Genomic DNA, 27,817 nt, shown 5'->3' on the forward strand with positions numbered 1-27,817 from the left:
TAAAAAACTGAAGCTTCTGGAAAAAAATAATTTTCTATTACCGATTTAGCACAGAGGCTGATACGGGGCTTGAACTCACTAGCTATGAGGTCATGATCTGAGCCAAGATCAAGAGTCTGATGCTTAACACACTGTGCCATCCAGCTGCCCATCTATTACTGATTTAAAAGATTGGAGAGCGGTGGTTAGAGCCAGAGTGACTTAAGACCTTCTGATTGTATAACTCATTGTATTTCATCTCTTAAACATTATTATAGAAACTCAGGAGTAACTTTTTCTTCTTAATAGAAGTTTTTTAAAAGGCAGTACAGTCTAAAGGTTCACATAAATGCATGCAGTTGAGCTACAAACTATATATAATATGGCTTTATTAAATCAACTATCTTGTTCAAATCAATGTTTTTCTAGCCAAAGGAAAAAAACTTCAATTGCAGGAAACACTTACCAAGTTTGATAAATTTAAATCCCATTAGATACTAATTTCAACTGCAGGGGAAAGAGCTGCTCTAAGGAAGTTACCCAAGTTACTAACTATACTGTTTTCTATCACCATATATAAACATATGGAGAAACATCAGTGACCACGACAGTAGACTGACTAAAACACCAGAAGTTTAGGGAGATAGTTGGCAGGTAGATACAGAATCGGTTTGGAATTCGACCTAAATTTGAACCTGACTCCACCTCCTGCTGATCTGGGCAAATGCTTTAGCTTCTCCAAACCGATTTCTTTAATGACAAAATGAAGTTGATACCACCTAACTTGAAGTTTCACTAGGAGAATTACATGGTTAAGTCCACATTGGCAGGTTCCAGACTATTTTGACTAGCTCATGTAGAAGACTTAGGGCAAAAAGAAAAAGCTTTCCTTAGTGAATATTTTTGAAGTCACATGTGAGAAAACCATGCAGAAAGAAAATAATCTAGGGTGCCTGGATAGCTCAGTTAAAGCATCCAAACTTCTGATTTCAGCTCAGGTCACGATCTCATGGTTTGTGAGTTTGAGCCCCGAGTAGGGCTCTGGGCTGACAGTGCTGATGGAGCCTGCTTGGGATTCTGTCTGTCTGTCTGTCTGTCTCTGTCTTTCCGCCCCTCCCCTAATCTTGTTCTCTCAAAATAAACTCAAAAAAATTATTAAAAAAAAAAAAGAAAAGAGTCTAAAGGGTAAAGAAAAAACTCTACTGGGAGTCAGGTAACTGGGATCTAGTCAAAAAGAGTAAGAGAGCATCCTTTTTAAAAATGAAGATTTTTACTTCATCTATATCTTAGTTTACTTCCTCCTTTTACAAATTCAGATGTGAACATCCATTAGCCTAGAGGAATCATCTAGGGAAAATATCCAGTGTAAGTAAATATGGCTATCAAACTTAAGATAAAAAGAATCTAAATAGGTTTAAAATCACTGCAAATATTTATAACTACTTTTTTCAAAAATTTTCCAACAGAATTTATAGAGGATCACATGAGTACTTCTTTTTGTTAAAATAGGAAATTGCTTTTTTAAAATATGAGATCATCTTAAGACAACTGTATACCTGTGGAAGATTATTTCTTATTGGCAAAAATACTGATTACTAAAGTTGGAATCATATGAAATTGCCATTATTCAACTGTTTCTGACCTACAACAACCTAATTTCACTTTCAGTGTTCAATGTGCGCCAAAAATACCATACACTGGGTTAAGACAGGTCCTGTGATCACAGGTAACATGGGTTTAACTGAAAAGACAGAACAGAGGTACAGTGCATTCACTGCAATTAAAAAAAGAACACTATTGGGGCGCCTGGGTGGCTTGGTCGGTTAAGCGTCCGACTTTGGCTCAGGTCATGATCTCACGTGTGAGTTCAAGCCCCGCGTCGGGCTCTGTGCTGACAGCTCAGAGCCTGGAGCCTGTTTCGGATTCTGTGTCTCCCTCTCTCTCCGCCCCTCCCCTGTTCATGCTCTGTCTCTCTCTGTGTCAAAAATAAATAAACGTTAAAAAAAAAAAAAAAAAAAAAAAAAGAAGAACACTATTGACCTATTAATTTCTCTTTCGTATATCAGCACCCATGTAGACTGAAACGATTAAGAATATTATTTTTTCATATTCATTATTGGACATATACTATATATTAAAGGCATGTGATAGAAAACAAATTTCCTTAGATTTGATCCTAATCATTTAGTGTAGGGCCTAAAAACCACCTTAAAGTGGAGGAGAGGGGTGTTTAAAAAAAAAAAAGGAATTGAAAGAGGTAGTTACCTCTCTGAATGTTTTTTATATAATGTGCCTTTTATTTCTTCATGTTACAGAGAAGATGTGCTCCTAATTCTACCCAAAAAGTGTCTTTTCTATAAATCACAGCCAGGCATAAAGCATATATTATATAGTATAGTGTGAGAAGAGTACAGTTCAAAAAGTAATTGGGAGAGAAATATTAGTAGCAAAATACCTAGAATGAATTTATTTTCTAATTAGAAAATTATCACCTGGCTCTGAACTATTTCAGACACTCTTGTGCAGAAAAATCACTGTCCTGAGAACCTACACATCTGTTTTTTAAATGTAGTACAAAATTTGGAAATATATAAACTAAAGGTTGTTCAAAGAGAAACAAAAAGTGATTCTTTTTATTGTTTACAAGAAACCTGGAGGCTTCTTGGCCCACCACCCCCAACACACATACCTAGAAACCTAGAATTAGGGGAAGAGAAGCAAGGGAAATGTATTTTACTACTCATAAAAAGTCCCTTGTTAGGCTTGGCGATCCAAGAAAAGAGATGAAATTTGACATGCGGATGGACCCAAGAGCCTTGCTCATTTTTGCCTGAATGCACACATTCTACACTGAGGTCACCTGTGAGGAACTGAAAGGTTTTCTCTTAAGATAATAACACATGTCAGGATTTCACAATTCTAACCACCAAGAAAGTGAAGAATGTCTACTGATTTACTATTTGTTTAAGCTTCTGTCTGCAGGGAATGATCTGTGACACAATTCAACCACCAAGTGCTACATTTTAAAAACAGACTCAAGAACAGAATGATTTTTGAAATAAAGCTCAACTCTCAGCACACCTCTTTCCAAACTAGATTCTGCACTAGCTAAACAGAGAACTCCATGACTGACTGGTCAAGAGGGGGTTGACCACGGCCAGGGCTGACTCAGAAAATCGGCAGTCCCTCTTCCAAGAGAGCTTTGCCTGTTGTTGTTGTTGTTGTTGTTGTTGTTGTTGTTTAGGTTTGTTTTCCTTAGGTTAATAGACCTTTTCCCTCAAAACGGCACAAATGAAACCTGCTTTTCAAGCAGAACTCTGTAAAAATTTGATTTGTGAGCCCACTGGTTACTGCTTTTCACACACTCCTTCATTAAGTATGCGGGTTTCTTAACTGCTCATTTTAGTATTTTCACACAGGTCTTGGCTTCCTGCACTGTTTTATGGAAGTTGTCCTCGTTTTATACTCAATTTCGCACGACCGGACGGATTCCACAGACCAATAAGGCTTTCTCATCTTGGTCAACAAGCTGCTAGATTAATTGCTAATTAAAGATGCACTTTTTTTATCCACTATTCTCTTTCGCGCACACCCTCTTGGAAACTGTACCTCAGAAGCAAACTGTAGCTTCCTCCAAATTCAGGGAGGACAGCGTTGGTTTTAGGAGAACAAAATCTGGAGTTGGCAGCGCAGTCAGCCTGAAACCTTTGTGTCTGTCAGAGGAAAGAACAAAAGGCAGCGCTTCCTCCCCCTGCCCCTCCTTGGCTCTGGAGGAAGGCAGGCTTGACAGAACAGTTCTAGAGAAAAAGGAAACCACGCCGAACCTAGGAGAGTTTCCCCTAAACAAACACACAAAGCTACCCAAGCTACCCACCTTGGATAGCTGCCTCCTGAGGCTAAAGCGTTGAACCATGGTCACCCTGAGCAATCTTCAGACAAAGCAATCCACGAAGGGAAGGGTTTGTTTTTTTTAAATAACAGCTTCCTGGAAAACTCGGTGGCGAAACATTCTGAAGACTGTCACAGAAGTCCAAAGATTTTCCCTGGGAGTCTTAGCAAACTTGGAACCACTTCATTGTTCCATCGGGAGATACCGCAAAGCCTACGTCGGAGAGGGAGAGGGCGGGCGGACGGCGGCAGGGAGGGGCGGAATCCTGGAGCTGCTTCGCCCAGTGCCAAGCTCGGCGAGCACACTTCCTGTGAGTCAGCCTGAGGGGTCCGACACAAGGACCACCCCTTCGCTTCCCACCAAATCCTTAGCCCGGGATGCCGCTGCGGTGCCACCTGAGACTCCGGCGGGGGCGGGGACGGCAAAGGTGGGGGGCGGGGCGGGGGGGGGGGGCGTGCGGACCTGATGTTCTGGTCGGTGTGGCGGGGAGGAGTGGCGCGCCGGGGTTAGGAAGCATCTGCCTCAAGCAGAAACCTGGCAACTGCAACAATTCCCCCCACCGTCCAGCCCTCCCGGCGGAGGAGGTCCCCCGCAAAGAGCGACACCCCCTTCTCAACCTCCACCTCAGGTAATCTGCTGGGTGAACCAGGGGGATGAAAGGAGGTGGCAGAAAGCCCCGGACTGTAGCAGCGCTGCTCCGGAGACTCCTCCCAGCTGGGCTCGGCAGCTGTCCGGCTTTGTCTAAGGTAATTGGCCGAGCCTTTCCTCTTATTCACGGGGAGGAGTCCCGCCGCGGGAAGGAATGTCAGGTGCAGAAAGGCATACTTCGTGGGTGACTTCAACTTCCTCACCAAGCAAAACAAACGAAGGCTGCCTCCTGAGGTAACTGCATTCTCCCGTAAGAACGATGTAATTTTTTAAAATCTACACACATAACAAAACGAACAGCTCAGAGTGAACAAATGTAGGTAGAGGTATGAAAATGGCAATCCTGAGGGCAGATGCAAAGATAAAAAATATTTTGCTAGCGTTCGCCAGTCTCTTCCTGTTTGATTCTGCTTCCAGATAATCAACGTAAGGATAGATTCATTTTCGTGAAAATTTCTGCTCCTCTCTGAATTATTACTCTTGAATGATTTCAAAAATGGACCAGAACAGAACTTGTTGGCATATATTAATTTTCCCTGCTCCAGTGATTCTCAATTCCCTGTAAACGGCATAACACCTTATGCTACATGTAGCCTTTGTTGGAATGAACCTACTATGTGCAGTCCCTGGGTTAGGCATTTCAACTCCTCAGATAAGTAAAGCAGGAATATTCTAAAGCTTCAGTATTATCATGAGGAAACCATATAGTGTTACTACCTTTTTTTTCCCCTTTGGGCAAGAAAAGTAGAAAATGAATTTGAAAAGCCAGATCTTAATACAATGGTTATTCACAACTATGCCCTTGTCATAGACTACCAGTTTCAAATATCACCAAATATAATGTACAATTTTTAAAACTTCACCTCAAATATCACACACACATTTCATAATACCTTAGGAAGAGTAGAAAAGATGTACCGGAGTCAAACAAGTAACAGGATGCCACAACTCCAAAAAAGTCACTGTAACCAAAATGTATACATAAAAATTATATTCCGAAAACCTTAAATGGAAAAGGGTTGAACATATTTAAACTTTTTCTCAAATTCCAAAGCTAGGAAAACTTTGTGACTGAAAGCAAAGACTCCTTTATATGTAATGCTCAGAGTATGCAACGTAACCTAATATTTAAACTGACTGAAATTTAAGTACAAGTGGAAAGTAGGCTGATAGAAAACCTGAGTTCTGTGTGGTTTTTTTGTTTTGTGTGTTTTTAAATGGTGTGAGGACCAGTACCTCCATTTTTTCCCCCCTATACAAAATGAAACTGAGTACTCAAAAAACTCCTGGGAATGCAGGAAGACCTAATGAGATACTGGGGTGGAAATAATGAAGTTCCTTACAGAAAGACATACTGTCTCAAAGATAAACATGAGGTGTTTCTGATATAATCAACTAGAATCCCAGATAATTGCTAGACTGCAAAGAATTGCAAGATTCTTTCTAACCCGCACCTCCAAAAGAAAGGGGAAAAGTAATTAGAGAAATCTGTCAAAAGTCTACACATCCAGGTACACAAAAAATATCAATCATGAATTGAACAGGATATAAATCCTCAAACTTCCCAGATACACATAAAAAGACTTACAGACTAAAAGAATGGTGTCTTCATTTGACGAGGAACTTATTTTTTGCCTAATAAAATAAAGATAAACCTCTAATTAATTGTTCAAATGCAATAAGACCTGTTAAAAAACATTTGAGTGTATGAATGCAATCCAGTCCTTAATAAAACAACAAAAAACTGAAAAGATCTTCAATAAACATAACTGTTTGGGGGAAGATCTCTGCATATGATCTATTTTGAGGTGTCTGGCAGCATTTTAGATGAAAATAGCAGACCAACATCAAAGATTATGAAAGAAGAGCTAGAAAGACAAAATGTATGACCTAGAGAAAAAGCAACAGCTCGGCAATAATTCTCTTATTACTCCAAGACCTGAATAAACAATGTAATTTTCAGTAAGCTGTGACTGAAAATCCCCATCTCCTATACTCTATGTGGAAACACACACAGGAACTGTCCATGGGGTTCTTAATCAGTCTTTTCTGGATCACACACTTTTTGTGGATCTCTTCAAAGCTATGAACTCAGTCACTGGAATGACATACATGATATTCATGAATGAACAGACACAGTGTTTTTGACACAATTCCAAATGATCCATGGATTCCCCTAAAGCTTGTCCACACATCCATTTTAAGAACTCTTGTTTCCATCATAACTAAAAATGAGATGAACATCAATCACTAAGCAATCCTGTCTTCTACTTTCCACCATAGGTAAGAGTTCTAAGTAGGTTTCAGAAACAAAAAAAGTCTGCCTTTGACATGTTGGCCCCAGCTCCCATTCATTACATTTTCCATATGTGTTTGTCAAATAATAATAATCTACTTCCAAAGCCACAAACAGTCTTTATGAAATGGTATTTTATTTTCGTTTTTAGCATCTTCATAGAAAAACCAAGAAAAATATTTTATTCTCCTTGTTTTATGTATCATATATAACCCCACAATTATCTTACTACTACACTTCAACCTCCTGTGTATGTATAAACCTACGTACATATGCTTGTTTTTACCAAACTAGGACTATACTGTTTTCTGATTTGCTTTATCACAAAAAAAAAAAATCCAAAACAATCAGCAACCAAAAACATACAAAATACCTTGGATGAATACTTATAAAACTTAAATAATCATCCCAATTTAGTTGGTTTCCATATTCAAAACACTTGCCCCTCCTTTTGCAACTTCATTCTTAAAATTCTAAACCCATTTTTTAAATAAATTGATATTAAAGTTGTATACTACTGAATTCCATGTAATACAAACTACACTTTTGCAGAGAAGTAAACTAAAGTTCAAAGAGGTTTTCAAATTTGACCCTAAAATCAGAGTTGGTATTTGAGTCAGAACTAGAACCCCAATACAAATTTCATTATGTTGCTTTTTTCCATTACATCATGCTTCCTCCTTTTTTTAATAAACTAAACACACTAAAAATGAACACTACTTAATATATTCATACGGTACACTTTTTTAGGAAACTGAATAATTATTCTATTTAAAAAATGTGCACCTTTATACTTTAAGTTAAATGAGTTTCCCTAAAGCCTGGCACAACTTAATATGCTTACAGTTTCTTTCCTATCTCCTTAGTGTCCATTCTTATAATAGTGTTATATAAAATAAGTTATATTGTTCAAACATTGTGCGCTTTAACCAGCGTCCTGTAATAACCCAGTAGAAGTAACAGTGCCAGCTACCAGTCAATAAAACTAAGCCTAAATTTAAGAGGCGAAATTTCAATATGCAACACCATGTCATTTCAGAAAGCCCCCTTTCGTTCATGCACTAAACCAGTTATGACACCCTTTACTTTTATGGAGGTCTTAGTAAGCAAACAGAAAACCTAAACAATTGTCATAAACATGGCAAGTGCTATAATAGCAAGAACAGTAATGACACACGGAAGGAGTAATGAACCTTTATGGGACAAAAAAAGTCTTAAATCTGGAGTCTTTAAGGTTGGAGAGGAATTTTGCCAACAGACAAAAAAGGAGAAGGGCATCCCATGCAGAAAAACAAAACAAAAAACTCCATAAGTTAACACAGAGGTGTGATTCAAGTAGTTACTAAAACTTAGTTTTTCGCATTAACAAGGCAACATGTTAGCCTAGAGCATTCAGAATATTTTTTTTGTTTGCTTGGTCTAAAGTGTAGACTGTAACAAAATTAAGTTATTCCTCCTTTCTAAATTTCATGTTGGGGTTTACCATTTTTTCTATAAACTGCCCAAATGGGAATAGCCCATCATTAACAAACAATAATGTGATAGGTTCACTCTTTATGTAAAGTTATGACTCTTAGTTACTGTCTGCATTTAAGGCAAGGAGGAAGGAAATCTACTTCCAAAAAATTTAGTAAATCATGCTGCCAGTTTTGGACACACTGTGGTAATTCAACCCCCTTAAATGATACAAGATTTGTATCTTGCAAAAATTAATTTCACTTGGCAATCCCACACTAGATAACAATACAGATACCACATTTCATCTACACAGATTAAGTAACTTGTGTAGTTATTTATAAAAGCCCCAAGCCACTGTCATAACTCTGAAAGTGGTAAGAAGTTAAAAGATGTTGATGATCAAAAAATTTGAATACGTCTTGTATTCAATTCCATTAACTACCTCATTGCGATGACTGAATTTAAAGAGAAGCCAACCACATCAAAAAGCATTTTTATTTTGATGAACTGAACATGGCTCTTTCAAATAGGCTAAATTAAGGTTGCCTCCTTTTCTATCAGCAATATTTTAGGATTTGCATTTATTTCCTCCAAAAAAATTCATGCCATGCATCACCTGCAGTAAATATATACAAGGCAAAGGGAGAGAAGAAAAGGTAGAAGAGCGAGAGAGGAAAAGAGTTTATTATGTGCCAAACAACTAACAACCAAGTGCCAAACAACTAACAGGGCTATTATTTACTATGTTGCAAAGAGCACTCAGTAAGATCATATGTACAGAATAATTAAACACTACAGAAACAAGTCCTTCAAACAGTTTACAAGGTGTTCCAACTGCTGGTCCCTGCTTTCCCTCTCCAGACATCTCACACTACTTTCAACTTGATAACTCCAAATCTCAACTTAGATGTCTTTCCTCTAGGAAAGCCTTCTCTTCAACCTTCACCAACCCTGTTATCCACCTCATCGGTTGATTCTTCCTTACTACACTGTAGAGTAATCCTCCCTTATCTGTGGAGGATACATCCAAGACCTTCAGTGGATGCCTAAAACCATGGATAAGTACTGAACCTTATACATGCTGTGTATTTTCCTAAACTACATACTTATGATAAAATTTAATGTATAAATTAGGCACAGCTAGAAATTAACAACAATAGGGGCACATGGGTGGCTCAGTCAGTTAAGCATCTGCCTCGTGATTTCAGGTCAGGTCACAGTCTTAAGATTCATGAGATCAAGCCCTGTGTTGGGCTCTGCTCTGACAGTATGGAGCCTGCTTAGGATTCATTCTCTCTCTCTCTCTCTCTCTCTCTCTCTCTCTCCCTCCCTCCCTCCCTCCCTCCCTGCTCCTACCCCACTCGTGCTTTCTCTCTCTCCCTCTCTCTCTCTCTCTCTCTCTCTCACACACACACAAAATAACAATAGCCATTAATAAAATAGAATAATTATAACTATATACTGTAATAAAAATTATGTGAATGTGCTCTTTCAAAATATATTATTGTACCTTCCTTTTGTGATGATGTGAGATGATACAATGTATACATGATGAGATGAAATGAAGTGAATGATGTAGACATTGCATTAAGCTACTACTGACCTTCTGACCATATGTCAGAAGGATCATCTGCTTCTGGGCTGCAGTAAAAAGCAAAGCCATGGATAAGGGGGACTGCTGTATTACAATCTGTTTGTCTGCATCCGCCTCATCAAAACAGAAGTTTCTTAGGGGCAAGGACCCTAATATGCTCATAGGGGTATTCTGGCAGCTATTAGGTCCTTAAATATTTATTGAATAAATGGCTTAAAAATATAAGGCAGTGTTCAATGGCTCTACACAACTTCAAAAGTTTCTAAGACATTCTGGGTCTCCCACTCTGTCCCTCAACCATCTCCCATACCCCCAAAGTCCCTGATATTTCCACCTAATTAAATTCTACTTACTCTTCTATTCCACTTTTGTAAGAATTAATTTTATTAACCATTTGTCAATTGCTTATCTCCCATTTATGAAAGACTTTATAATTTAGTATTTTTGAATAAAATATTTCCTGTGAAAATTCAGAAAATAGAGTAAAATATAAAAAGTAAGAAAACTTTGTTCAAAATATCACTATACAGAAGTAACTACTACTAATGTTTTGATTGATTTTCATCTGGGATTTTTCTTGATCTTTAAATATGTAAGTAATTTATGAATGCTTAATTGTTGTAACCACTGTTATTCATTTATCCTTCCTTTACAATGAGGTTATATACTATTTACCTATAAAAAAAATATGCTCTATTGGGGTGCCTGGGTGGCTCAGTCAGTTAAACATCTGGTCATGATCTTATGGTTCATGAGGTAAGAGCCCTGCATCGGGCTTTGTGCTGACAGTGCAGAGCCTGCTTGGATTCTTTCTCTCCTCTTCCCTCTACCTCTCTCCCCACCCTTGTGCTCATGCACGCACACTTGCTCTCTCTCAAAATAAATAAAAAACATTAAAAAAAATTATGCAGTATTATCTTCAGGTTAGCTTGGTTTCTTAACTAATATCATAGTACACATATTATTTAAAACTTCCTTTACTATGGTCTGAATGTTTGCGTCCTCCCAAAATTTATATGTTGAAATCCTAAAGCCCAATGTGATATTAAGAGGTGGTGCCTCTGGGAGGTACTACACTCATCGGGTGGGGTTAATGTTCTTGTAAAAGAGATCCCATAGAGCTCCCTAGCCCCTTCCAACATGTGAGGACACAACAAATAGTCTGCAACCTGGGAGAGGGTCCTCATGCTACACTAGCACCCTGATCTCAGACTTCCAGCTTCCAGAACAGTGAGAAATAAAACTCAATTGTTTATAAACTACCCAGTCTGGTATTTTGTCATAGTGGCCTAAACAAACTAAAATATCAGCTTTTAAAAGTTCAACAATTTACTCAGAAAATTTTGTTGGAATATATGGATCTCTACTATTGCTACATATTATTTCATAGTAGACACAGAATAGTTTAGTTTATTATTCTCTTTTTCTTGATGACCATTTAGATTATTTCTCATTTTTGCTAGTACAAACAATACTGCCTATACATGCCCACTTCTGGACATGTGGTATGTTTTCTCCAAAACAGATACTAAGATATGATCCTACCCATTCAAGGTCCAGCCCAAACTCTATAGAAGCAAACCCTGTCCATTTTAGCTCACCGTCATTTCTGCTTCTGCAGAACTCATAGTGATAGTTCTTATACTTTTGTATTTGCTACTTAGGTCCTATACCATTATTTAGTTTTTTAAGCATTAAGCATAGAATTATATCTTATATACATCTATATACATGTATTATATCTTATATACATGTATTATATCTTATATACATTTTGTATGCCAACTACATAGTATCTTAGAGTAAACAATAAATATTTGTGGAGTGCCCTGAAAACCTTAAAAGAAACCTTAATCTTGTCTGGGAGGATAGATATGTAACTGTTCCATTACCTTATTTCTTTATTTCAATATAAAAGATCACATAAACTTTAATGTTTAAATATTACTGCTTTAGACCTCATTTTCTCCATCTGTAGACCTTACAAAGGAGAAAACCAAATGCCTTACCCAAGTCCAAAATACTGCAACTCCCTTTTAATTTCATGTCTTATGAAGAGAACCATTATCTGGCAGAATTTATACTTCAAAAAGTGATACTAGGGAGAATGACAACAAATTGGCAGACTAGTAGATATAGGCCTTCCTTCTCCCGTAAAGGCACTGAGTTAACAATACATGGACCAAAATACTGGGATGAACTCTAGAGAATAGGTAAAAGCTATAGCACCCATACATGATAACATGATAAACAAGACATGATAATAGTAAAACGTGTAGGAAAACTTATAGTGTTTGGTGCACCCATTCATGCTACTTCCCCTACACAGCATAGTGTGGAAGACCCAGGGAAAAAAACCCATGCCAAGGTTTTTCCTTCAGGAACACAAACAGACTAAATGTCCTACATTCTGGCTTGCCTGAGGGCTGCCTGAAGGACTGGTTTCTGTTTTGCCTGACTCAAAGCTCTGCAAGGACTGGAAACAGAGCTGGAAGATGCTGCAAATAACACAAAAGCAGCACCCTAGAGTTGCATTTCTGCAGGCAAATGCCAGGGTGGGCTAAAATCACAAAAGGTTTGGGAAGTCCTAGAACCTCCAGTCAGGCTAATTAGTGAAGATATTCCTATGCAGAAATCCAGTATACAAAGACTGGGATAGGCAGCTGTTTTTCAAATGCCTATATCCCAGCCAAAAACAAAACAAAGTACACACACACACACACACACACACACAGAAACAGATATACTTGGCTCAATTAAAGGAACAAAATAACACTCCAGAAAAAGACCTTACAGACCTACTTAAAGTACCACACATCTATAAGGTATCAGACAAAAAATTTTAAATAAATCATAAAAATGCTCAAAGAACTAAAAGAGAACACAAACAACTAAAAGAAAACAGGAAAATGAGAATATCAGCAAAGAGACAGAAACTACAAAAAGACACATTCTGGAGCTGAAAAGTACAAAAAACTAAACGGGAAATTTCACTAGAAGGGCTCAACATCAGAACTGAACAGGCAGAAGAATTGGTGAACTTGAAGGCAGATCATCTGAAATTGGGAGTCAGAGGAGCAAAAAATATATAGAAAAATGAAAAGAACCCAAGGAACTACTAAGTTGACTAAGCTTTGCCATTATGGGAATGTCACAGATAGGAGAGAGAAGAAAGGGACAGAGAGCCTTATTTGAAAAAAAAGTAGCTGATAACTTCTTAAATCTGAGGAAAGAAATAGACTCACAGATTAAAGAAGCTCAAAATGTTCCAACTAGGATAACTCCAAAGAAAACTACACTGAGACACATTTTAATCAAACTTTATCTAAAGTCAAAGACAATCTTAAAAGCAGCAAAAGCAATTAAATTCATCACATACAAGGAAGCTTCCATAAGATTGTAAGATTACTCAGCAGACACTATACAGGGCAGAAGGAATGAGATGATATATTTAAAATGCTGAAAGAAAAAACCAAAACAAACAAAAAAAGCTTTCAACCAAGCATATTGTATCAAGCAAAAAAAAAGTGGGGGGGGGGGGGAGGGGCGGAGTTAAGACTTTCCCCAATAGGGGCACAAGGGTGGCTCAGTCAGTTAAGGGACTGAGTCTTGATTTTGGCTCAGGTCATGATCTTGCAGCTCATGAGTTCACGCCCATGTCTTTTTCTTCTGTCCCTTTCTTCTCTCTGCACAGACAGTGCAAGAGTCTGCTTGGCTCTTTCTCTGCCCCTGCCCCACTCATGCTTTCTCTCACTCAAAATAAATACACTTAAAAAAAAAAAAAAAAAGACTTTCCCAAATAAATTATAGCTGAGAGGCTAAACTAATAAACTAAAGCTGAGGAATTAAAATGATAAACTGAAGCTAGTGCATTGCAATTAGATCTGTTCTACAAGATATGCCAGAGGAAGTCCTTCAAGTTGAAATGAAAGGACAGTAGACAGCAACATAACACCGCATAAAAATATAATGGTCTCTGGTAAAGGTAAATACATGAACAAATATAGTAACATGTACACTCTAAATCTGGTGCATAGAATTTTAATGACAAAAACATAAAATTGCATAAGTCTATGTTAATGGGTATACAATATGTAAATATGTAATTTGTGACATTAATAACATGAAGCAGAGGGTGGAGTTGTAAAGTAGTTTCTGTATGTGATTTAAATAGTTTATGGGAATGTAAGCTGGTGCAGCCACTCTGGAAAACAGTATGGAGGTTCCTCAAAAAACTAAAAATAGAACTACCCTACGACCCAGCAAATGCACTACTAGGCATTTATCTAAGGGATATAGGTGTGCTGTTTCAAAGGGACACATGCACCCCCGTGTTTATAGCAGCACTATCAACAACAGTCAAAGTATGGAAAGAGCCCAAATGTCCATCGATGGATGAATGGATAAAGAAGACGTGGTATGTGTGTGTGTGTGTGTGTGTGTATACATATGTATATATGTGTGTATATATATATATATATATATATATATATATGTATACACACACACAAATATACATATGTATACACACACACACACACACACAATGGACTATTACTTGGCAATCAAAAAGAATGAAATCTTGCCATTTGCAACTATGTGGATGGAACTAGAGGGTATTATGCTAAGTGAAATGAGTCAGAGGAAGACAAAAATCATATGACTTCACTCATAAGAGGACTTTAAGAGATAAAACAGATGAACATGAGGGAAGGGAAACAAAAATAATATAAAAACAGGGAGGGGGACAAAACGTAAGAGACTCATAAATATGGAGAACAAACTGAGGGTTACAGCAGGGGTTGTGGGGGTGGGGGGATGGGCTAAATGGGTAAGGGGCACTAAGGAATCTACTCCTGAAATCGTTGCACTATATGCTAACTAATTTGGATGTACATTTAAAATAATAAAAAATAAAATTAAAAAATAAAAAAAAATTAATAGTTTAAAAAACAGTGCTATCGGGGCACCTGGGTGGCTCAGTCAGTTGGGTGTCCGACTTTAGCTCAGGTCATGATCTCACAGCTCCTGAGTTCGAGCCCCACGTCAGGCTCTGTGCTGATGGCTCAGAGCCTGGAGACTGCTTTGGATTTTGTCTCCCTCTCTCTCTCTACCCTCCTCCACTCATGCTCTGTCTCTGTCTCAAAAATAATCAATAAAAAATTTTTTTAAATAAAAATAAAAAACAATGCTATCACTTTAAGATGTTTTTAATTAAGACGTAATTAAGATGTAATTGCATGATCACTGCAAAGAAAGTACCTACAGATTATAAACTAAAGGAAATAAGAAAGATATCAAAGCATTGTCACTACAGTAGTCCCTCTTTCTAAATTCTGCTTTCTGTGGTTTCAGTTACCTGTGGTCAACTGCAGTATGGAAGCAGATGATCCTCCCTCATGTCAGAAGATCAACAGTAGCTTAATGCTATGTCTCAATGCCTATGTCATTCACCTCACTTCATTTCATGGCACAGGCATTTGATTATCTCACATTAGCATGAGAACAAGGGTGAGAGTACAATAACAATAAAGACTTTTTGAAAGACAGACCACATTCACACAACTTTTATTATAGTATATTGTTATAATTGTTCCACTTTATTGTTGTTGTTAATCTCTTACTGTGCCTAATTTACAAATTAGTTTTTATCATAGGTATGTATGTATAGGAAAAAACATAGTATATACAGGGTTCAGTACTATGCACAGTATCAGGCATCCACCAGGGGTCTTGGAATGCATCCTCCACGGATAAGGGTTGGGGGGAACAATATTTATAAAAAATAAAACACAACACAAAGGAAAGCAGTGAGAAAGTAAGGGAGGGACAAAAAAAGCTAGAAGATATACAAAAAACAATTAACAAAACAATAATTTTAAGTCCTTCCCTATCGATAATTACTTTAAATGTAAATGGATCTACACAAAACCTGAACACAGATGTGCTTATATATCTGCATATGTATATCGGTAAACAGATGTATACAGCAGCTTTATTCATAACTGCCAAAACTTGGAAGCAATCCAGATGTCCTTCATTAGGTAAATGGATAAACTGTGCTATATGCAAACAACAGAATATTATTCAGTGATAAAAAGAGATGAGCTACCAAGCCATGAAGACTCATGGAGAAATCTTAAAATGCATATTACTAAGTAAAAGAGGACAATCTGAAAAATTGCATACCATACAATTCCAACTATATTACATTCTGGCAAAGGCAAAATGATGAAGACAGTAAAAAAAAAAAATCAGTAGTTGCCAGAAGCTGGAGGTGGGGGGTGAGGGAAGGGATAAAGAGGCAGAATACAGGATTTTTAAGGCAGTGAAAATACTGATACTTAATAGTGGATACATGTCATTATACATTTGCCCAAACCTATAGAATGTATAAGACCAAGAATGAACCCTAATGCAAAAAATGGGCTTTGGGTGATTATGATATGTCTGTGTAAGTTCAACAATTGTAACAGATGTATGACTCCAGTGGGGGATGTTAATAATGGAGGCTATGCATGTGTAGGAGCTGGGGTCATCTGGGAAATCTCTGTAACTTCCTCTAAAATTTGCTGTGAACCTGAAACCGCTCTAAAAAAAATGAAATCTTTTTAAAAGATGCAAATGGATTAAGCTCCCCAATCAAAAGATCTGAATGAATTAAAACCACAGGATCTAACTATATGCTGTCTACAAGAGTCTCACTTTAGAGCTAAGAACAAACACAGGCTAAGAATGAAAGGTTGGAAAACGGCCCATAAAAATGGTAACCAAAAGACAGGAGAAATGCTTTTATGGATATCAGACAAAACAGACTTTAAATCAAAATCTGTTGCAAGAGACAAAAGAGGGCATGATAAACCAAAAACATCTAACAGTTATAAATATTTATGCACCAAACCTCAGAACTCCTAAATATATGAAGCAAATGGAAAGAATTGAAAGGAAAATAGCAACACAACAGACTTCGATACTCCATTTTCAAAAATGTAAGGGAAACAATCAACAGAGCAAAAAGGAAACCTCCAGAATGGGAGAAAATGTTTGCAAATCATGTATCTAATTAAGGAGTTAACTACGTAAAAAACTGCTACAACAACAAAAAGCAACTGATTAAGAAATAGACAAAGAAACATTTAGAGAAGAACTAATACCGATTCTTCTGAGACTGTTCCAAAAAACAGAAATGGAAGGAAAACTTCCAAAATCATTCTGTGAGGCCATTGCCTTGATTCCAAAACCAAAGACCCCACTAAAAAGGAGAATTACAGACCAATATCCCTGATGAACATGGATGTAAAAATTCTCAACAAGATACTAACAAATCAAACCCAACACTATAGTAAAAGAATTATTCACCATGATCAAGAGGGATTTATTCCTGGGCTGCAGAAGTGGCTCAATATCCACAAATCAATCAATGTGATATACCATATTAATAAAAGAAAGGATAAGAACCATATGATCCTCTCAGTAGATGCAGAAAAAGCATTTTATAAAATACAGCATCCTTTCTTGATAAAAACCGACAAGAAAGTAGGGATAGAAGGATCATACCTCGAGATCATAAAGGACTTATAAGAAAGACCCACAGCTAACATAGTCCTCAATGGGGAAAAATAGAGAGCTTTTCCCCTAAGGTGAGGAACAGAACAGGGGTTGTCCACTCTCACCACAGTTGTTCAACATAGTACTGGAAGTCCTAGCCTCAGCAAACAGACAACAAAAATAAATAAAGGGCATCCAAATCAGCAAATAAAAAGTAAAACTTTCACTCTTCACAGATGACATGATACTCTGTGGAAAACCGAAAGACTCTACCAAAAAACTGCTAAAACTGTACATGAATTCAGCAAAGTTACAGCATATAAAATCAATGTACAGAAATCGGTTGCATTTCTATTCAATAATGAAGCAGCAGAAAGAGAAATCAAGGAATTGATACCATTTACAATGGCACCAAAAACCATAAAATACCTAAGAATAAACCTAACCAAAGAGGTAAAAGATGCGTATGCTGAAAACTATAGAAAGCTTATGAAAGAAATTGAAGAAGACACAAAGAAATGGAAAAACATTCCACGCTCATGGATTGGAAGAAAAAATCGTTAAAATGTCTATACTACCCAAAGCAGTCTACACATTCAATGCAATCCCTATCAAAATAACACCAGCATTCTTCACAGAGCTAGAACAAATAATTCTAAAATTTGTATGGAACCAAAAAAGACCCTGAATAGTCAAAGTAATGTTGAAAAAGAAAAACAAAGTGGGAGGCAACACAATCCCGGACTTCAGGATGTATTGTAATACAGCTGTTGTTGTAATACAGCTGTAATACAGCTTTGTAAAGCTGTAATCATCAAGACAGGATGGTACTGGCACAAAAACAGACCCATAGATCAATGAAACAGAATACAGAATCCAAAATGGACCCACAACTATATGGTCAACAAATTTTCAACAGAGCAGGAAACAATATCCAATGGAAAAAAAGACAGTCTCTTCAACAAAGGGTGTTGGGAAAATTGGACAGCAACATACAGAAGAATGAAACTGGACCACTTTCTTACAGCATACACAAAAATAAACTCAAAATGTGAGACAGGAAACCACCAAAATCCTAGAGGAGAACACAGACAGCAACCTTTTTGACCTTGGCCAGAGCAAGTTCTCACTAGACACGTGGCCAGGGGCAAGGAAAACAAAAGCAAAAATGAAGTACTGGAACTTCATCAAGATAAAAAGATTCTGCACTGCAAAGGGGAAACAATCAACAATACTAAAAGGCAGCCTACAGAGTGGGAGAAGATATCTGCAAATGACATACTGGATAAATGGCTAGTATTCAAAATCTATAAAGAAGTTACCAAACTCAATACCCCCAAAAATAAATAATCCAGTTAAGAAATGGGCAGAAGACATGAACAGACATTTCTCCAAAGAAGACCTACAAATGGCTAAAAGACACATGAAAAAAATGCTCAACATCACTCATCATCAGGGAAATACAAATCAAAACCACAATGAGACACACCTATCAGAAAGGCTAAAGTTAACAACTCAGGAAACAACAGACACTGGTGAGGATGCAGAGAAAGAGTAACCCTCTGACACTGTTGGTGTAAATGCAAACTGGTGCAGCCACTCAGGAAAACATGGAGGTTCCTCAAAAAGTTAAAAATAGAACTACCCTAGGATCCATCAATTGCACTACTAGATATTTATCCAAAGGATACAAAAATGCTGATTGGAAGGGGCACATGCACCCCAATATTTATAGTGGCACTATCAACAATAGCCAAATTATGCAAAGAGCCCAAATGTCCATCAACTGATGAATGGATAAAGATGTGGTATATATATACAATGGATTATTACCCCACAATCAAAAAGAATGAAATCTTGCCATTTGCAACAACGTGGATGGGACCACAGTGTATTATGCTAAACAAAATCAATCAGAGAAAGACAAATACCTTCTGATTTCATTCATACATGCAATTTAAGAAACCAAACAGATGAACATAAGGGAAGGGAAAGAAAAATAAATTAAGATAAAAACAGAGGGAAGCAAACCAAAAGAGACTCTTAACTACAGAAAACAAACTAACAGTTGCTGGAGTGGGTGTGGGGATTGGAAAAATGGATGATGGGCATTAAAGAGGGCACTTGTGATGAACACTGGGTGTTATATATAAGTAATGAATCATAAAATTCTACTCCTTAAACCAATATGACACTATATATTAACTAACTTAAATTTAAATTAAGTCTTCAATGGTGCACCTGGGTGGCTCAGTTTGTTAAGCATCTGATTTTGGCTCAGGTCAGGATCTCATGGTTTGTGAGTTCCAGCCCCAGGTCCAGCTCTGTGCTGACAGCTCTCTTTCTCTCTCAAAAACAAATAAACATTAAAATAAAATTTTCTTAGGAGCATCTGGGTGGCCCATTCAGTTGAGTGTCCGATTTCGACTTGGGTCATGATTTCATGGTTCATGGGTTTGAGCCCCACATCTGGCTCTGTACTGACAGCTCAGAGCCTAGGGCCTGCTTCGGATTCTGTCTCCCTCTCTCTCTGCCCCTCCCCTGCTCACACTCTGTCTCTGTGTCTCTTAAAAATGACTAAAACCGTTAAAAAATTAAAAAAAATTTTTTTCTTAAATAAAATTTAAATTAAAAAAAAGGGCAAAGGACTTAAATAATTATTTCTCCAAACATATAAATGGTCTGTAAGCATATGCAAAGATGATCAAAATCACTAATCAGAGAAATGCAAATCAAAACCACAATGAGGTATCACCTCCTACCCACTAGGATGATAACTTATAAAATAACAGAATATAAGTGTTACTAAGTATGTGGAGAAATTGGGACGTTTGTGTATTGTTGAGGGGATTATAAAATAGAACTGCACCATTAGAATAATAGTGGAAAATGGTATGGCAGTTCCTCAAAAAATTAAAAATACAAGTATCATAACCCAGCAATCCTACTTCTGATTATATGCCCAGAAGAACTGAAAGTCAGGTCTCTAAGAAATATTTGCACACCTGTGTTGATAACAGCATAATTCACGACAGCTAAAATGTGGAAGCAAACCAAATATCCATCAAAAAGATGAATGGAAAAACAAAAATGTGGTTATAAATCAAAGGAATATTACCGAGTATTTAAAAGGAAGGCTATCCTGTCACATGCTACAAGATAGAGAAACCTTGGGGACATTATGCTCAGTGAAATAAGCCAGTCAGAAAAAGAAAAAAATACATGATTCTACTTACAGAGGCATCTAGAGTATTCAAATTCATAGAAACAAAGTAAAATAGTGGTTACCAGTGGCTGGGGAAAGGAGGGAAAAGGGAGAGTTGTTTCATGGATATAGTTTCAGATTTGCAAGATGAAAAACTTCTGGAGATCTGTTTGGCAACAAGGCGAATATACTTAATACTACTAAATTATACACTGAGAGTTATGTGTTTTTTACAATTTTTTTTTTTTAAACACGAAGCTAATTGTATTTCTATTTCCAAATATGCCCCTTGATTCTGCACTTTTGTTTCCTTAAACTCCTCCTTCCTTTTCTTGCATTTAGTCATGGAGATCAACCAACAGATGTCTTTTTCCAGAAAAATGGGATCTTCTCTAAATAATAGAGGACATTCTCTCCAGATAGAAATGAAGAGTTTTGACAATAACATATCACTGCAGAGCTTTAAATATCCAGTACCAAAAAAAACACAAAAAAACCCCACAAACTTATTGTCAAGAATCCTTACAAATGAACAGCTCCTTTCTGGTTTGTTCTTTAGAATACCTTATTATTTATAATCACACAATGTTAAAAAATTATTCTTTAAAAAATAATCAACTTCTTCAGTCCTCATTTAAATTTTATTGTTCATACTTGGCATTTTATAAAGAACAATTACATTAAAAATAACTGCAACATTAAATGAAATAATTCTGAGGTTTTTGTTCTCTCAAGTGGTACCCCACACAATTGTTTACAATGCCCAGAGCGTGTTGAATATGACAGCACCGCAGTCGGAGAGACAAAGGAACAACTCTTCCCTCAAGACTAAAGAAACATCTCTAGCAGTGAAAAATGAGAACACAGGTTAAAAGAAAAGACCCAAGACCATAGATATGAATGGTGAGCAAACCAAGCAACAAGAGAAGGTTGTTTAGGATTGTTACATCTTTCCTTTTTCTTTTTTTCTTTTTCTTAAGTTTTATGTACGCAATCTCTACACACAATGTGGGCTCAAACTTACGACCCTGAGATTAAGTCACATGCTCTACCGACTGAGCCAGCCAAGCACCCCTTGTTATGTCTTTCTATTGAGAGGACCATTTTAGCATTATGAAATATCATTCTTTATCTTTAGTAATACTTCTTGCCTTAATATCTATTTGATATTTGATATTTGATAATATCAACTTATTTGATATTAACATGGCTTAATCACCTTTCTTTCAGCTAGTGTTTGTATGGTATTATTAGTGTTTTCTGGCCTTTTTAGTTCCATCTTTCTATTTATTTTGCATTATCTCCTATGTTCTTTATTCTTCTTTTCCTGCTTCTTTTCTATTAATCAACTATTTTTAATATTCCATTTTATTTCTTCTTTTAGTTTTACATCTTTGTGTTTTTCTTTTAGTGGTTACTGAGAAAATAATACACATTCTTGACTTGCTACAGTCTAGTTTAACCACATTCCAAACAATACAAGACCTTAACAACAATCTGACCCATTAACCCTCCTCCAACCTTTTTGCTATTGTTGTTGTAGATTTTATTTCTATAATCTTTTAAACCTCTCAACATCATATTATAATTTTTTTATATTTTTAATGTTTATTTACCTTTAAGAGAGAAGACAGAGTGCAAGCAGGCAAGGGGCAGAAAGAGAGAGGGAGACACAGAATCCAAAGTAGGGTCCAAGCTCTGAGCTGTCAGCACAGAGTCCAACATGCAGCTCGAACCCATGAACCTGTGCTGAAGTTGGACATTTAACCAACTGAACCACCCAGGCGCCCCAACAGTAATATTATAATTTTAAAACTCAACTATTAACTAAGGAAATATAGATGCAAATTATATACAAGTAAACAAAATTAAGCAATACTATTCCAGCTATATTGATATTTGCTGAAATTCTCTACAGATATGTAGTTTGGCAGCCAGGTCTTCAGGGAATGTGTTAGTGTCCAAATTCATAGGCACTGTGTATCAAATCAGCACACCATGGAATTTATAGCCTCTGGCCTCGGTAGTGTGAAATTTCTATAACACCAAAGGAACCCTGACGTAGCTCTTGAATCTAGAAGTTACACTAACTGGGGACCTCAAGTCTCCCTCTTACGTAATATTAGGCTGTCATTTTATTTCATCCTTTCCTCCTACCAGAATGTTTCCAAGAATGCTGTAAGATCAAATTCCTACACTGGACAGAAGGGGCTGTTAACCTGTTGACATCCTTTAACACTGTTATGTTGAATTCCACAAAATTACAATTTTTGTAAGCCAAAACTTCTTTCTCAACTATTGGCAGTATCATATGGTCCAAAGTAATATTTAAGTGTAAGACTTAATAAGACCCAGGGTTTAGTTTAACTTAATCAAGATTTCCATGGGGCGCCTGGGTGGCTCAGTCGGCTAAGCGTCTGACTTCAGCTCAGGTCATGATCTCGCGGTCCATGAGTTCGAGCCCTGTGTCGGGCTCTGTGCTGACCGCTCAGAGCCTGGAGCCTGTTTCAGATTCTGTGTCTCCCTCTCTCTCTGACCCTCCCCCGTTCATGCTCTGTCTCTGTCTCAAAAATAAATAAACGTTAAAAAAATTAAAAAAAAAAAAAGATTTCCTTCACCCAAATCAAGATTTGTAAGAATAGTTTTAATTTCCAAAATCAAATTTTAAGAAGATTATTCTGCCTATAACATTCTAGGCCAATGAAAAGAGAATAAAGTTCATATTTAGCTACTTAGTAAAGAGAATTTGAGGCAGAAGATAACTACAAAGGTGATTTTGCTATAGAAATGCTGTCCTTTTAGGGGCTACTAGGAAGAAACAAATGGATTCCAGTCTTTGTCTTTTCTATTTCACAATAGTGGCTCTCTATATTTTTCTTTTTTCTTTTGTAATTTAAAATGTGTGTAAGCATGTCTATAGGATAAATTCCTAAAAGCGGAATTATTAGACAAAAGGAATTATACATCGTTAGTTTCAGGTGTATACCATGATTTGATATTTGCATTTATTACAAAATGATCATCACAGCAAGTCTAGTTAAACATGTTACCATAAATTTTTTTTCCTTGTGATGACAGCTTTTAAAATCTACTCTTAGCAACTTTCAAATACGCAATACAGTATTTTTAATTATAGTAACCATGTTGTACATTACATCCCCATGATTTATTTGTATCTTTTGGTCCCCTTCACCAATCCCCAATCCCTTACCTCAGGGAACCATCAACTTGTTTGTTATCTATATTCATGAGCTTGGGGTGTTTTTTTGTTTGTTTTTTGAGTTTCTACATATAAGTGAGATCATACAGTATTTGTCTTTCTCTGACTTATTTCACTTAGCATAATGCCCTCAAGGTCCATCCATGTTGGTGCAAATACCAAGATTTCATTATTTTTTATGGTTGAATAATATTCCATGTATCATACATATTAAATACACAAGTACACATACCACATTTTCTTTATCCATTCAGTCACTGACGGACACTTAGACTGTTTCCGTATCTTGGCTTTTGTTAATTTCAAAAAAAAAAAAAAAAAGATGAAACTTTTTGTGACTTATAATTTGGGGACAAAGAAGACTTTAGAGGGCATATCTATATCAAAGTCCCTCAAATTTCTATTCTAATAAAAGTTTCTCCAGAGGGGAATTAATGGATTAAGCATGAAAGACTGAAAAACTTTGGCTTTATATTAAAATTAAATAATAAAAGGTAAACATTCACAAAGGCAGAGAGAACTAGAGAGGAGGCAGCAGTAGATAAGAGATGTCAATAAAAATTTGGAAGGTAAAAAAAAAAAACAGGTGGTCCGGTAATAAATGACTTAGCTTCCAGCTTTTTTCCAGTTAGGTAAAGGCTTGGCAGGGTAGTGGGTAGTATGGGGAAATCAACAAGAAGCAAGCCAATTTATGCTAAAACTACAGAAAGGTCAGAACTGAACAAAAGTATTAGGGGCTCCTTTAAAAGCCTGGGTGGCTCAGTGGGTTAAAAGTCCAACTTCGGCTCAGGTCATGATCTCACAGTTCATGGGTTTGAGCCCCACGTCAGGCTCTGTACTGACAGCTTAGAGCCTGGAGCCTGCTTAGGATTCTGTGTCTCCCTCTGTCTGCACCCTCCCCTTCTCGCTCCCGCCCCCCCCCCCAAAAAAAGGGCATAGAATTGAACCTGGAAACAGAAGAATTGGTTAAAAGTATTTATAATGAGCAGTCAGATAAGCACATCACTCTTCTAACACACAGGTGATCAGCCCAGAGGTTTACTTTCTGGTGAAACTGAAACAAGGGACCAGAAGGATTCCAGAATGACAGACTCTAGACAGAACTGAGGACTGGGGTGAGGGACCATTCTCAGGACAGAAGGATTCAAACTGACAGATGACAATTTCAGTCCTCTTCCCTGTCTCCCAAAACAGACGTAGCCAGGTATATTGCCACTGCCATCATCCACTCACCCTCAAAGGCAAGAGTTTGAACAATTCCTCTGGAAAAACCAACTGAAGACAAGACCCAAGACACTGACAATTAGAAGAGCTTGCAATAAAGTGGGTCTCTGCCAAATTACTGTATAGTAAAAACCATCAACCCAAGAAAGCCTTCACAAAGGAGAGCTTCCCAGAGCATTTTAATGCCTCTCTCAAATAAGGAAAAACCATGAATGACTAGACTTTTAAGAAAAGCCTCTATTAAAGAAGACAGAGACTAAAACACCCAGAAAAAAAGAAAACTCCAAAGAGAGGCAATATAGGAAGCAAAAGAAATTATCCTCAGAGACAAAGAAATCTATAAAAGAAGAACAAGATGTAATGGGGAAAAAAGTATTTAGGGGTGCCTGGGTGGCTCAGTTGGTTGAGCACCCAACATCAGCTCAGGCCATGATTTTACAGTTTGTGAGTTTGAGCCCCACATTGGGCTTGCTGCTGTCAGTGCAGAGCCCATTTCGGATCTCCTGTTCCCTTCTCTGTCTCTCCCCTGCTCCTGCTTACACTGGCTCTCTCAAAAATAAATGTTTAAAAATAAATAAATATTAAAAATGTTTTTCATAAAGAAAAAAGAAAAAGTATTCACAGAAGAGGAAAAAATACTTAGAAAATAAGATGGGGAAAAAAATACTTAATAGAAGGATTAGGAAGTAAGTTTTAAGGAAATTTCCCAGAAATCAGAATGTGACAGAAAATAAAGAAAGAAAAATGCAAACAAAACCAAGGAGTGTAACAGGAGATCCAATTTTCGACCAACAAAAAGAATACAAACTTAAGTTGGGAAAAAGATTAAACAGTGTAAGTGAACTACAGCTATATGTAATACATGGATCAACCGCAGACACATTATTTTTGCAAAAAAGCAAGTCATACAAGACTCTCTAAACTAATACCATTTTAAAAACCCCAACAAGTACCACTAAACAATAGTTTTGTTTAGTGTCACATACATACATAATTAACTACCTTTTAAAACGTAAAAGTGAATGAAATACAAGATTTTGGACAGTGGGAGAATCACATATAGTTTCAAGAGCATTGTGATGGTAACATTCCCATTTTTAAGTTGTGTAGTCAGTTCATAGGTTATTTGTTTATTATTAGTTTTTTTTTATATATATAAGAAAGCAGCACCTTTTTTTTTTTTTAAGTTTATTTATTTATTTTGAGAAAGAGAGCAGGAAAGGCAGAGAGAGAGGGAAAAAGAGAGAATCCCAAGCAGGCTCTGCACTGTCAGCACAGAGTCTGAGACAGGGCTTGAACTCACGAACCATGAGATCATGACCTGAGCAGAAACCAAGAGTCGGCCACTTAACTGAGCCACCCAGGCACCCCTTAAGTTTTTTTTAGGTATGAATAAAATATTACATAATAATTTTTTAACACAATAAAAATTTTTAAACAAAATCAAGTTTTCCAGTCAGACAAGTATGTGGCAAGTTAGTGGGAGATATGGGGAAAATACATATTTGGTTAAGATGGAACAAAAATTAATACAAGATAGTTTTCTAAAACAAGTACTTACAGATCTTTTTTTTGAGTTCTCCAGATCAAAAGGACCCACAACTATCTAGCCCAACAAAAGCCAACAAAACTCACACCAAGAACATCTTTGTAAAACCCAGGACAATAAAGGCTTTTTTAAATTCTAGAGAAAAAAAAAAAAAAGATGTTATCCAAAGGATCAAGAATCAGTATGGCATCAGATTTTTCAGAGCAATACTAACAACTAAGACACAATGCTTAAAAATTCTATGGGGAAATTATATACAACATAAAATCCCACACCAAGTCAATGAAGTATCATAGTAAATGAAGGATTAAATAAAGGAATTTTGAAATGGGCACAACTTCTAAAAAATGATCTCTTATGCATCCTTTTTCACAAGGTTCCTGGAGAATATGCTCCATGAAAAATAATGAGCCAATCAAGAAGACAACATTAAATCAGAGAAACAGGGAATCTGTTATTGATTAACAGATGAAGGAGTCCCAGGACAAAAGGTGTGCAACAGTCTTTGAAAGCAATCCACTCAAACTGGAGAAGTAAGGGCATCAAGAAAAAGATGAAACTAGGAAGAATACACAACGTTTCTGAAAGTATCCAGAGGACTTGTAGTTCTTTCAGAATTTGGAAATGACCCAATTACAGCTAGAAAGAACAATCAAAATGGAAGCAATTAACTCCAGGGACAACAAAAAAATTATATAGAAAGGAAAAAAATGTAACCATGTTCTACTTATAAGGTTCAAGTTGTTGGAAGGGAGCAAAATGTGCCACCCTGCAATATGTCTCTTTGGCATGTGGATGATTCTAGGTTGATTATTTTTAAGAATAAGAAGGCTCACAAAGAAATTTTGACTTTCCACCTAAATGCCTAAAAGTATTTAGATAGAGGGCCTGCTCCAGGAAGGAAGCTATCACCTTAGATAACTACAGTATAATATGAACTTGGCATGGTAGACAGGGAGGAATTCAGCAAAGTGTGTTAATATTCCTCTCTATACCCCATTGTTTCTGTATGATCCAGTAAACATTTGTTTACCATTTAATGTTTTTCATTTTCCTGTGAACTGTCTTCTTCTCCCTTGAAGTCTCAGCCCCTACCCACTTCTCCTTAGCTCTACAGGACATATAAGCCTCAACTGCCTAACTGCCCACGAGTCTCATTCTTATGGAGCCCATATACATATGTAATTAAATATGATTTTCTGTTAAT

At 36.8% G+C, this 27,817-nt stretch overlaps 1 protein-coding gene across 6 annotated transcripts in view; it reads right to left on the reverse strand.

The window, feature by feature from the left end:
• The window catches only part of TMCC1 (transmembrane and coiled-coil domain family 1), a 250,497-nt gene that overhangs the window by 115,555 nt on the left and 107,125 nt on the right, over positions 1-27,817 (reverse strand). The window contains exon 1 of one of the 6 annotated variants that reach the window (XM_042979554.1): positions 3,854-4,242. The exons of the other annotated variants lie outside the window; for them this stretch is intronic. Within the exon in view, the coding sequence (XP_042835488.1) occupies positions 3,854-3,892 (39 nt within the window). The 5' untranslated portion in view covers positions 3,893-4,242. Of the gene's footprint in view, positions 1-3,853; positions 4,243-27,817 lie in introns of those variants that run through there. 6 annotated transcript variants of the gene reach the window in all.

Source organism: Panthera tigris, chromosome A2 (assembly GCF_018350195.1).
Source record: "Panthera tigris isolate Pti1 chromosome A2, P.tigris_Pti1_mat1.1, whole genome shotgun sequence".
NCBI classification, from domain to species: domain Eukaryota; kingdom Metazoa; phylum Chordata; class Mammalia; order Carnivora; family Felidae; genus Panthera; species Panthera tigris.